The sequence below is a fragment of the Hevea brasiliensis genome, chromosome 5 (genome assembly GCF_030052815.1).
Source record: "Hevea brasiliensis isolate MT/VB/25A 57/8 chromosome 5, ASM3005281v1, whole genome shotgun sequence".
Classification (NCBI taxonomy): Eukaryota; Viridiplantae; Streptophyta; class Magnoliopsida; order Malpighiales; family Euphorbiaceae; genus Hevea; species Hevea brasiliensis.
This window is the reverse complement of record NC_079497.1, coordinates 11,775,165-11,786,942: the sequence shown is the minus strand read 5'-3', so window position 1 is coordinate 11,786,942 and position 11,778 is coordinate 11,775,165. Positions and strand designations below refer to the sequence as shown.

Here is an 11,778-nt window from a genome sequence, read left to right as displayed (position 1 = left end):
TGACTCGGCTTATGTCGTTTTTACTGGAAAATTGTTGACGTGGCATTTCCGTTACTCCAGCCTTTTTACCTCACTTTCTCTGGATCCTTCCCCCTTTTACCCATTCTAGAACAGTCCCCTCGCCTATATAAAGTGCCCTTTATCACTTTCTTTCCTTATAGAGAGCAAGGGAGGCATTTTTAGAAAGATAGAAAGAGGGAAAGGGAGGAGCATCTTCTGCATCTTCTTCCAGCAGCAGCAAGGATCACGTTTCTGCACTTTTCTGCAGAGATCCTTCTGCAATTTGCTGGGTTTTTCTACCCCTTTTAGCTTACATTTCCATTATTTCTTCATTTCTTCATTTGGGTTTGTCTTTAAACAATGATTTGTGAGTAGTTGATTGAGATTCTAGAGATGGGTTTGTAAATATTGATTTGTTTTGTGGTTTTGAACTGATTTAGCCATTTAAATGAAGATTGTTATATTTTGATTTATTGCTTGTGTGCTTATTTCCTTGCTTGATGAATGGGCCCTCATTAAGTTAAGTTTTAATCCTTAATAGATGGACTGAAAAGTGAATATTGGGGATGGATAATCTTGCAATAAACTTTATTTTCTTGGTGTTAGAAATAAGCTAAGAAGATTAAGGGGAACTTTCCAAAAATCAATTAGAGCATTAATTGGGTTTTTGTTAGATTTGAAATACCGTGAAAACAGGGTTTGATTTAATGAAAACCAATTTTGAGATGCTTGAAAAAGGTTTCAAAAATTTAAGAATTGATTTCTCTCAAAATTGCAATTCTCATGTGTTTGGCTAAATTAGGGAAAAATCACATGCAAACAATATTGAAAATCCAATCTCTAGAATCAATTTATTTTTCATTGAAATTAGATATAAATCCTCCAAACCTCATAAATAGCAATTTCAATTTAAATCCAATTTAAATTTAATTCCAATTTAAATCCAATATCTAGAATTACTTTATTTTTTTTTAGATTTAATTCTTCTTAATTTCATAAATAGAAATTTCAAATTAATTTTTGGTAATCTAGTCTAATTAATTTTAGTTAATTGTTTGATTTAGCATTAATTCCTTAAATACCAATTTTAATTCCAAATTTCATTTTACATCTTTAATTTTTGTCTTAATTTTAATTTTTAGATTTTATTTTTAATATCTTTTAATTTTTGTCATTCTAATTAGCGTATACTTTTATTTCCAATTTAAGCACAATTCCCTGTGGGATCGATATCATTTTTTAAAACTATACTACTGTGACCCGTGCACTTGCGGACACACAACACCGTATCAGTTGCCTCTGAAAATCAACTTGCTGACATTTTTACAAAGCCTCTTAATGAAGAAACCTTTTGTAGAATTAGAAGGGAAATTGGTATGTGTGAATCACTTGCTTGAAATCTAAGTCATAATAACTTCATGTATCTACATTTTATTGAATGTGTAATTGATCTCCTGTGATATTAGTTTGCTGAAAAATCCTTAAAGCATATTAGCTAACTTGTTTGTGTACTCGCGAAATTAGTTTACTAAGTTGTATGCTAATATTGCGTGACGAAAATTAGTTTGCTATATCTTGTACTGTTCAAATTTCAAACAGAAAGGTGATTGTTCTTGAAATTTTTCTGCATGTTCAGCAATGCCTTTATCTTTTTTTTTTTTTATATTACATTCTCAGTGCTGTGTCAGTCATATAAAAATGTTTATATGTGCATATAGGGACATATAAACTTGTTTGAAATATATAATAAAATAAAGAGTAAGAAACCAGTTCATTGAAAGTCTGATGACACTGAAAAGCGCGGGACTCAAGAGGACTTAAATCCTCTGCCACACGAAACCTCACGCGTTCTCTCTCTCCTCTGTATCGATTGCCGTCACCTCCCAAAACCATACCCAATACCTCTTTCAGGCAAAGCATACCCTAACTCACCAAAAATCTCAATTTCCTTTTCTCTTTCTCACTTCACTCACCGAACCACCATTACCCGATTTCATTTTTGTTTCAATGGCTCACACCAAACGAAAATCCCCTGTTGTTGCAGCCGCTTCATCTTCCTCGTCAGCCTCCGACAATGTTCCTGTCGCGGCATTGCGGAAGAAAATGAAAGGTAAGCAAAATGTGCCGCAATCAAAATCAGCTAGTGAGTCTTCTCACTCGTCCAAGGGTGTCGAATCCCCTAAATCGACGCCAGAAAAGAAAACGACAGTACAGAAGCAAGGGATGGATGCCAAAAGAAAAATGGGTATCGAAAAACTTTCGGGTTCAGTGGATAAAGCACTGTTGGATTGCAAATTCGTCAAATGGGAGAACTTTAATCAGGTAAACTTTCACTTTAAAGAGCTTTTTGAGTTTCAAGGCTGGTTGGATGTGTGTGAATGTGCAAATGAGTACTACCCTAGGCTTGTACAAGAATTTTATAGAACCATGAGAACTGTTGATAATGAGGATCGATTTGAAGTGATTTTGAATACAAATTCATATAGTGTTTCTGTTGAACTGATAGCCACGGCTTTGAAATTGCCCAATGATGGAAATAAAATTTCCTCACATAAGGATGTTGCTAGGGTGGCAGGGTTTAATCTGGTTGAATTTGAAAATGAGGTGTTCCCTGCTAACACTGCCAAAAATGAGAAATCCACCAGTACCAAAGCCCTCCAGCATATCAAAATTATTCACAGTATGGTGAATTATGTGTTCTGTCCGAAATCTGGCAGTTATGGCTATCTGAGTCACTTGGACATGTGTATTATGTGGCACATTGTGAATAAAGTTAGGTTGAATTTAGCTTACTTAATCTTCAAAAACATGTGCAAAGCCTATGGGATTGGGAAACTGCCTTATGCACATTTGTTAACTGCTGTGTTTAAAGAGCTAAAGGTGAATGTCACTAAGGAAATCTCTAGGGCTGACTTGATAGTGCTTAGAGAAATACATTCCGAAACTGATGGGAGAAAAACAAGATTTGAAAAGGGTGGTTCCTCCTCTGCTAAAGTTGATTCTGGTTCTGCTAGTGAAGTTTTGAATGAAATTCAAGGGATAAAGGCTACTGTTAATGAACATTTTAGTGCAACAAGTCAGTCCCTTGACATTCTCAGAAAATTTGTGGATGTGGTTGACTATAAAGTGAGTCACCTGCTCACTCAAAATGAGGAGTTAAAGAAGCTGATTCTGGCTCTTCAGCAGGCCAAGGAACTTGGAGTTCCAACTAAAGTTGAGGCTGCTACTCAGGTTTCTGCTGATAAGGGAGAAAGCAACAAAGTTGAAGAGTCTCCTGCTGATATGGCATGTGAAAGTGGTAAAGTTGCTGAAGCAGAACTTGAACCTGTAGTGGATGCCCCTGATGAGCAAGCTAGTGACCAGGTTCTTGAACCTGAGATTGGTCCTACAGCTGATGTACCTACTGACCTTGATGATAAAAAAGTTGTAGCAACTGAAAGTGAATTACCAAAGGAAAGTGAAACGGTTCTAGAATCTGAACAAGCTGTTGAACCTCCACCTGCACCACCAGTTGAGCCAGCTGCTGTTCCTACCCAGCACCAGGAACCTTCTCTCAAAGAACACCAAGCTAGTGCTCAAACTTAGCTATCTGCAGCTGCTGCCCCTGTAGCAAAGAAAGGTAAGAAAAGGTACAAGTCAACCGTGTCAAATCCGTACTGCACTCATTCGCTCTTCAACCCCCTTCTGAAGATGATGAGGCCGAGAAAAATGATCAAGTAGCTGACCAAGCCCTTCCGGCCCCTGTTATTAAACTGCCTAGGAAGAAAATGGTGCCTTCAAAATCCACTCGCAGGAGTACCAGACTTAAATAGCATCTCATCTGGATTTTTAGTTTACTTATTGCATTTTTAGTTTACTAGTCTGTGTGCTACTTTTGATTTTTAGTTTGCTACTGTCTACCTTACTGCATTTCCATTTTGGCTAACATGATTCTTTTTGGGTACTTTCTCCTGTTTCCTTTTTGATTGATGACAAAAAGGGGGAGAATGGTTATGGATATGTGAATATGTGTTGATGAACATATGGAAATGTGTTGATATACTTGTGAAGTGTGATGATATGTGACTGTGTGTTGATGTTGGTGAGATATATATATGTGATGATACTTGTGTTGCTGGATATATGCTTATACTTGTGATTGATACTTGTGAAGTGTGAATATGTTTGATAGCATAATTTCAGGGGGAGCTTATGTACAGAAAATGGATTTCTTGGATACTATGTGCATATATTTAGGGGGAGCATTTTCGGTATACTATACTTGGATTTACATACTCACATAAATTCTCACACACTTTTATTTTTTACTGATCGATTCAGTTGAGTTTTGTCATCATCAAAAAGGGGGAGATTGCTGACCCCGTGTAGCTCAAAATGAGCATTGATTTTGATGATAACAAAACTCAAAGAGAATCTATCTAACCTAACCTTAAAGTGATGTGTAGATTCTTTGTCTTATGCATAAAGAACCTTTGAAGTTGCATATAAGAAGAAAAGATACTCAAAGGCATTCCAAGACAAATCCAAAATGAGAAAAAGGATATGGAAATCAAGACTCAAAGCAAAGGTATGAAAAGCATAGTGTTAGAGTCTTAGGTCTTTTTGTGAAAAAGAATAGATGAGAATTTAGTCATATGGAGCTCAAAAATAAAAATTTATTTTCTGATTACTTTTTCTCATCATGACCTTGAACACAACTATTGAAACATTTTTTAAAGGTCTAAATCATTTTGCATTGCAAGTTGAGACATGCAGTTGTTGACTTAGTTTGCTAACTGGTTTGCTAAATTTTTTAGTTTGCTAATGAGTTTGCTAAAAAAGTTAGTTTACTAACCAGTTTACTGACTGCTCCTAAAATTTTATTAGTTTGCTAATTTATCAGAGCTGCTCAACTTCGCACAAAATGACAAAATAACGGCTACTTTGTCTTGGGCAGTGTGTATAACGTTCCAAAAGGGTTTCAAACGGTCTAAAATGATTTGGGACTATAAATACACATTCTTCACTTCATTTACACAAAATGAAAGCTTACATTTGAACTCCAACATTGATTTTTCATTTATTGCTTTCATTCAAGAGCTTTAAAGATTTTGAGCTACCATTGGCAAATCAACTCATCTCTTCTTTATAGTTTGATTTGTATTGTGTAAGAGTGAGTGTTGAAACATTGAATTGCATTCAAGAGAGGTTGTACAAGCACCTATTGAAGCTTGGGAGAGTTAGTGCTTGTAATTGCACTTGAGAAGGTTTCAAGCTACCTTGGTGTAAAAGCTTGGTGTTAAGAAATTGTAAAGGGCTTTTGGTCTCTTGCCTTCAAAAGAGCAAATAGTGGAAAGAAGACTCAAAGAGGGTTCTTTGAGAGAGTGGATGTAGGCTAGTTAAGCCAAACCACTATAAAAATCCTTGTGTTTGATTTCTCTAACCCTCACTTCCTTACTTTTGTGCAATTTTAAATTTTCCTCATATACATGATATTGAATGTTAGTTAAATAGATTGAGTTGATAAATTTGTTGACTTTTTGAGTGACTTGAGAAATTGGTTGTATATTGTATGATAAATGCTTTGTTAGATATTGCCATATAAATTGATTGAGGCTTGAATTGAAACTTAGGAACACATTGTTGAAGCACATATTACTTTTATTTTACATAAAGAAACACCTAGTTGAATAAAGCCACAATTTTTCATTAGGCTACAAGCAAGGGCCGAAAAATTATTAAAGTCCAATTCACCCCCTCTTGGACTATTTTGGGACAACATTCTGGGTTCTGGTCAAAACATCAATATGGTAGATCTATGTCTTATAAAAATTTTAGCATTAGTTTCATTGTATTTGCAATTTTGTAGACTAAGTTATATCATTTTTGCCAAATTTGGTCTGGTAGCCTATGTCCAACAAATTCTGAGCAGATTAGTTCTGGACAGTTTTGTTGATCTAATTTATACTAACAATTTGACTTGGTTAGAGCCAGATCTGGATTCTATGTTTTTCATGAAAAATGTGCTCCTATGTTTACCTTTTCCAATGGTTCAAGAATCAGGTCATTCTGACATTCCTAGTGTGAGTTATGGCCATTTGAACCTTTGCTATTCATTTGGTCATTTTTCTAGGTCCAAATTAGGGTTACCAGGATTCAAGCCAATTTTAGGTCAGGTTAGGAATAGTTTTTGGGCATAGTTTCTTCATGAAAAATGGGGTATTATGACCCTAGTTTCATCTTCAATTGGCCTCACACCAATTAGAGCAACACAACTCTAGTTATGGCTCAAAAATCACACTGGACTTATAAGTCCGAAAATCCTGCATGAAAATCAACACTCCCAATTCAATTCCTCCAACTCCCAAACTTCATTTAACATACATGGCACTTTTAATGGTCAATAAATCATCTCAACATCATCAATTTCAAGCCATACACAAAATTTCCAAATTTTCACCAAACCCTAACTTCAAATTTTTAATTCATGACATACACATACCAAACTCATACTAATCACTTTATCCATCATCTATACTCATTAATAACATACATAAACCACTTAATTTCATCAAAAACCCACAATTCTCAAACTTTCTCATGGCTGCCAAAATTTAGAGGTTCTATTTACTCATGATTTTCTTTTGATTTTATGCAATTTCTAATTGATTTAGCATGCTTACAAAGATTAAAGAAGGAAAATAACTTATTTAGTGCACTAACCTTGTGAGTATAATTTTTCTAAGCTTTAAATTTCACTTTCTCTTCAATTCTTGGCAACCAAACACTTTTATAAGGTGTGGGTATAATTTTTAGTGAAGGGACCTAGGACTTTTGGTGTGAGATAAGCAAGAATTTCAAGCTAGAAAGCCTGAAAACATAGGGGAGGTATATCCATGGAGTTCGACCAAGCTTGAACAAAATGAAGAAGATGGTGTTTTTTTGACTTATTTTACTCTTTTTAATGAATTTAAGTGGACTTGTTGAATTATAATTGGTTAAAAAAATTTTAATGACATCATCATTGCATCATACCTATGTAATAAATCAAATTTAATTCCATTTTATTTTCTTTCCTTTTCTACTCACTTTTAATTAAATTTTTAGCAATATTTATTCATATTTTTATTTCATAATACTCACTTACTTAAATGGACAAGTTGGTCAAAAATCATCTCTGAAGGTGAAATGACCAAAATAACTTTCGTTTCACTTATCGGACTAAAATTGTCTATACCAATAAATAAAATTTTTTTAATATTTTCTTGACATTCTATTGCCATTGAAACCTCAATAATCCTTCCATGTAGTCCTAGAAATTATTCCACAGGGTTTCTCTATGGGTTTAGGGTCGACAATTGTCTTTACAGTCGTTTCCCGTTAGATTACACATCGTCGGAATCTCGGCTCATTTAACTGATTTGTACTTTGCTTCTTTTACTTTTCTTCAATTTTTCTTAGTCTGTATTCGGTCAATTTATGTTTCCTTACTCTAGTTTGAGTCTAGTTCCAGACATCCTGATTGTCCGAACAGACATTAGTAATCGGAACAGTAGAATGTACGGACTATCTAAAGTGAGAGCGTTACATTTTCAACTATTTGTTATCGGGAGGGAGATCACTACAGACTTAAATATATTGCCAGGGCTAAAACACGACAAAATTGCCAGGCGCATAGCACCCCCAGAACTTGACAGCAACCCTTAAGCTCAAAACTCATAAAATGAAGCATTGATATAATGAACAAACCATCACACAGAGGCCCAAAGGGGAGAATAGAATAAAAGAGAGAGCCCAAATGGCTTTTCACTCTCTTTTAGTTGAATATATAGCCACAGAGGTTGGCTAGCATTAACCCTTGGGATCTCTCTTCCTCAAAAAAGGTTAGATGAAGCACAACCCAGAGCCATGGCACTCGAAGATAGTGGAAAGGAGGCAGAGCAAATGGCCAATTTTGTCCAAAAGGATCATCAACTTTACAGACCCAACATATTTGAACCCCCAACCTTCCTTTTCCAAAGCACCACAAAACAAGACGCTATTATGCAAAGCTTCAACAAGATAAATCCAAGAATAGGCTCTCTTAATGAAGCTCAGGTTGCCCAAAATCTAACCACAATAAAACTAATTACAACTCATCTAATAACAAGAAGAGCTAACCCACTTTTTGGTAAGGAACGATCAAGCAACCCCCCCTCCAGTCAGATGGGAAAGGGAGGTTGCAAAAACAGCAAATGCAAGATGAATAAGTTCCCAAGGGGAAAAGCCCTAAAAACAGAAAAAAAAAAAAAAATCAAGTTAGGAGACTTAATGACCTTTTGACTAAATTAAGGTAATATATTTGCATCCCCTCTCTCTATATATAAAAATAGTAGTTCAAGAATTTCTTTTATTTCACAAGTAAATCCGCATATTTTTTCAAATTTATTATGATTGATGAAGAAAAATTCCGAGTGAATTAATAATTCAAAAAGGAGAAAATACCCTAACACATTCTCTGGAAAATTGAGACACGATCCATTGGCCACTGAGACATTATACATGAATTTAATTACTTAGTGTGAATAAGTTTGGCAGTAGAATCATCCCATTTTCTACTTTTGCTGTTGCGGGCGTTCCATCTTTTTTTTTCAAAGATACGGCAGGCGTTCCATCTTACTGTTGGACGGTGAAGAATTCAACACATGTATCTGAAAATATGGCCTCCAATGTGCCAAGGACGTGGTAATTAATAATTTTTTTAATCAAATGTAATTACCACATTTCATATTAATAACCCAAGTTTTAATTTCTCAAGTCTAAGCTGTTGAAATTTGAGTGTTGGACACTATATTTATGTACGATAGTAATGATTAAAAAGAAGATTAACTAAAAAGGAGTAGTAATCATGAAGGAAAGAAAGAACAGGGTACTTTTCACCAGACAAGCAAAGAAATAATAGTATATTATTAATGGCAATAAATGTATTCATATACATTCATTTATACGTACTCTACACTCGTATCGTAGTCGGCAGAGGCATTAATTAAACAGGATAAATTAATTAAAAAAATGTAACAAATAAAGAGAAATGAATTCCGTCCCTCCACCGTAGATGACTAGACATATAAACTTGCACGCAGTGTCAATGTGTCATTTGTCAAAGAAGAAGGGTTTCTAGTCAAGTTTCTCACGGCTCCAGGAGGAGGTGCCATTTGTCTTCATATCCCCCACGTTCCCCTTCTCAGTTGCTATAAATATAGCTGCCTTCTGCTTTAGTTTTCCCCACAATTTTTTCAGACTTTGAAGCTCTGTTTATTGTGAAGTATGGAAGAATCTGTTAAGCTCAGGAGGGATAGCGCCATGGATGAATTCACAATCGATCATGCCCCTTATATTATTGGGTTTTGATCCGTCTATAGCGCTATCCATCCTGAGTTTAATCGGTTCTTCTTGCTCTGTCTCTCTCTCTCTCAGCTCGCTTGCTTGCTTTTCCGTACTTCCACTCCAGGTTCTTTCAAAAGGTGATTTCTGCATCTGGTTACGCAATGTTATTCTATTTTTATGTTCATTTCTTGTTGGATTTCATGTTGCTTTTGTTTTGTAGTTTGCATATGGTTTAAAGGAGCTGTGACGGCTGATCCTTCAGTTTCATTTGTTGTTGTTCTTCTTCGTCTTCTTCTTAAGGAAAGAAAAAAAAAATAGAAGAAAAATCTTTGAATAAGGATATGCGTTCTTTTCAGACGACCATAATGAGTTGTGGACTAACGTTATTAGGTTTTTCTTTAATTTCGATATGCATGTTCCCTGTTCATGCAACCTTGCACTCTCTGCGTCACAGATGTTTTTCTTTTAGTCATTTGATTTGTCTTTCCATATTGGTCATGGTGGTAGTAGTCTAATTGTGGAGGAAAATGGAAGTTCACATTTGCCCTGTGATGTTTGTAATTTTATTATATAAACTAAAAAGCAAATTATGAATGTATATATGGAGTAGTAGGATAGGGCTTATCCGATATTTCATTATGGAATTTGGATTTTGGGAGAGGTTGGATTCGGGAATGTTGACTTGTTCACCATCCCCTCTTGGTATAGTGTTTAGGTCATTGTCCTAGACTTTTGAGTCTTTTCCTCTCTTGATCCCCTAAATTTGTAGGGTAATGGATTAGCAATATCTGTATATCTTCATTGATTTCCACCTTTCTGATATTTTGCCCCCTTTTCAGGTGACTATATTTCCACGCTTCCTCTCCTGCTTCCACTAAAATATCTCATATGCTGGCCCTTCTTTTGTTTTTATTCCATTCCATCCCTTCTCTTAAAGAAAACCCTAGTATTTTTTGTTAGTAAGGAGATCAAGAGAGTGGGTATCCGAGTCTTTCAGTCACTAGATTAAGTAAGGTTAAGGTTAGGCAAGAAAACCCTTTTATACATATGTATAATTAACAAATTATAATTGTATTTTTTGTTTGTAAAGAGATCGAGAGTGAGATCCGAACCCAAATCTATTAAGTGAGCTATTTAATCACTAAATTAGTATGATTAAGATAAGAAAATCTAGTTTATTGTTGTACTTAATTTAATTAAGTAATACTATTAGCAGTTTCTTTATTTGGTCCATCTAATTTTAACTTTGATTTTAATTTAAAATTTTATAATTTTAGATGATATATTTTAAAATTAATTTGCATAATATAATTTGGCTCATCTATAATGTGGGTATTAAATAGTGTCAGGAAACCTACCAAAGAAACATTATTTTTTTGCATCTTGCCAGGCAAAAGCATGCCAGCCCAGCTGCATAGACAATTATCTATCTCCTTGTCAGTTTTCATCAATGGAGATGCAAACTAGGAATAAATATTTTTTGGCTTTTAGATTTCCTTATTGTTGTGAACAACAGCGAGTTCTCACTATAAAGGGCATTTTGAGAAGATGCCCAAGCACCAGCATTTTGCAGAGATGAGAGACCACACTCTCTGTTGTAAGGGCCCCAACCCTATCTGGTGCTCTTCAATTCACTATTTAACCTTTTCTCTGCCAGTACTTGCTGCTTTTTCTTCATCCTTTTCATCTAAATTTTGGCTCTCTTTTCGATTTTGAGGTAGGGGCCTTCACTTTTAATGAATTGGTTAATTCTTACATTTTAGTAATAGTTTGTCTAATTTTATGAATTCTTAATTTTAATTTATTTATTTATCTCCATCCTTCAATTTAAAATTGTAATATGATATTAGAGCAAGGAGTTTATGAGAGTTGAGAACAAGCTAACTATTTTTAGCAAATGATGAATCTATGTTGTAGTATAGACTCGTCTCTAATTTATTCATTCACCTTCACTGTTCAATTCAAAAGTGTACATATAGGTTTTTGTTGTTAGTGCCTTATTTTTTGTTGAAGTGCCTTCTTGTATATGGGATCTTGTGCTCCGAACATATAGCTTACTCTGCCTGATTTGCTCGAAGATGTCACGATTGAGTGCATTGGGCGGATTCTGATTATTCAGCAAGTTGATTTTTGTGAATTCATTTGGGTTATTTTAGACATTTGCTTCACTTTTTATGTAATCTTTAATCAATTTTGTTAATGTAAAAATCTTTTTAATTTATTTTATTTTTTTGGATGGATTAATTTAAGTTATTATTTGGATTTCATCCTAATATTTTAATCATGACTTAATTGTGAATGTTAATAGGAATAAATACAAATTATGAACTTCCTTAAGTTTTATTGATTGGATTTCTAGCCAAAGAACACATTAAAAGAAAAATACAGGATGGCAACGGATTTTTTTTCGTTGCTAATTCATAAAAAATTCAT

At 34.6% G+C, this 11,778-nt stretch overlaps 1 protein-coding gene and 1 long non-coding RNA gene across 2 annotated transcripts; both read left to right on the top strand.

Moving 5' to 3' along the window:
- The first annotated feature begins 2,007 nt into the window (after positions 1-2,007).
- Positions 2,008-3,585, top strand: LOC131180074 (uncharacterized). The gene has a single exon (XM_058147679.1). It carries the CDS (start codon positions 2,008-2,010, stop codon positions 3,583-3,585), a length of 1,578 nt encoding a protein of 525 aa, XP_058003662.1.
- Positions 3,586-9,136: 5,551 nt separating this feature from the next.
- Positions 9,137-11,598, top strand: LOC110644498 (uncharacterized). The gene is made up of 2 exons (XR_002492844.2): positions 9,137-9,482; positions 9,566-11,598. It is a non-coding gene; the product is annotated as an uncharacterized LOC110644498 (long non-coding RNA).
- Positions 11,599-11,778: the final 180 nt, after the last annotated feature.

Bases quoted from the DNA above. Each gene is read 5' to 3' on its own strand.
- LOC131180074 (XM_058147679.1), top strand. From the start codon at position 2,008: ATGGCTCACACCAAACGAAAATCCCCTGTTGTTGCAGCCGCTTCATCT.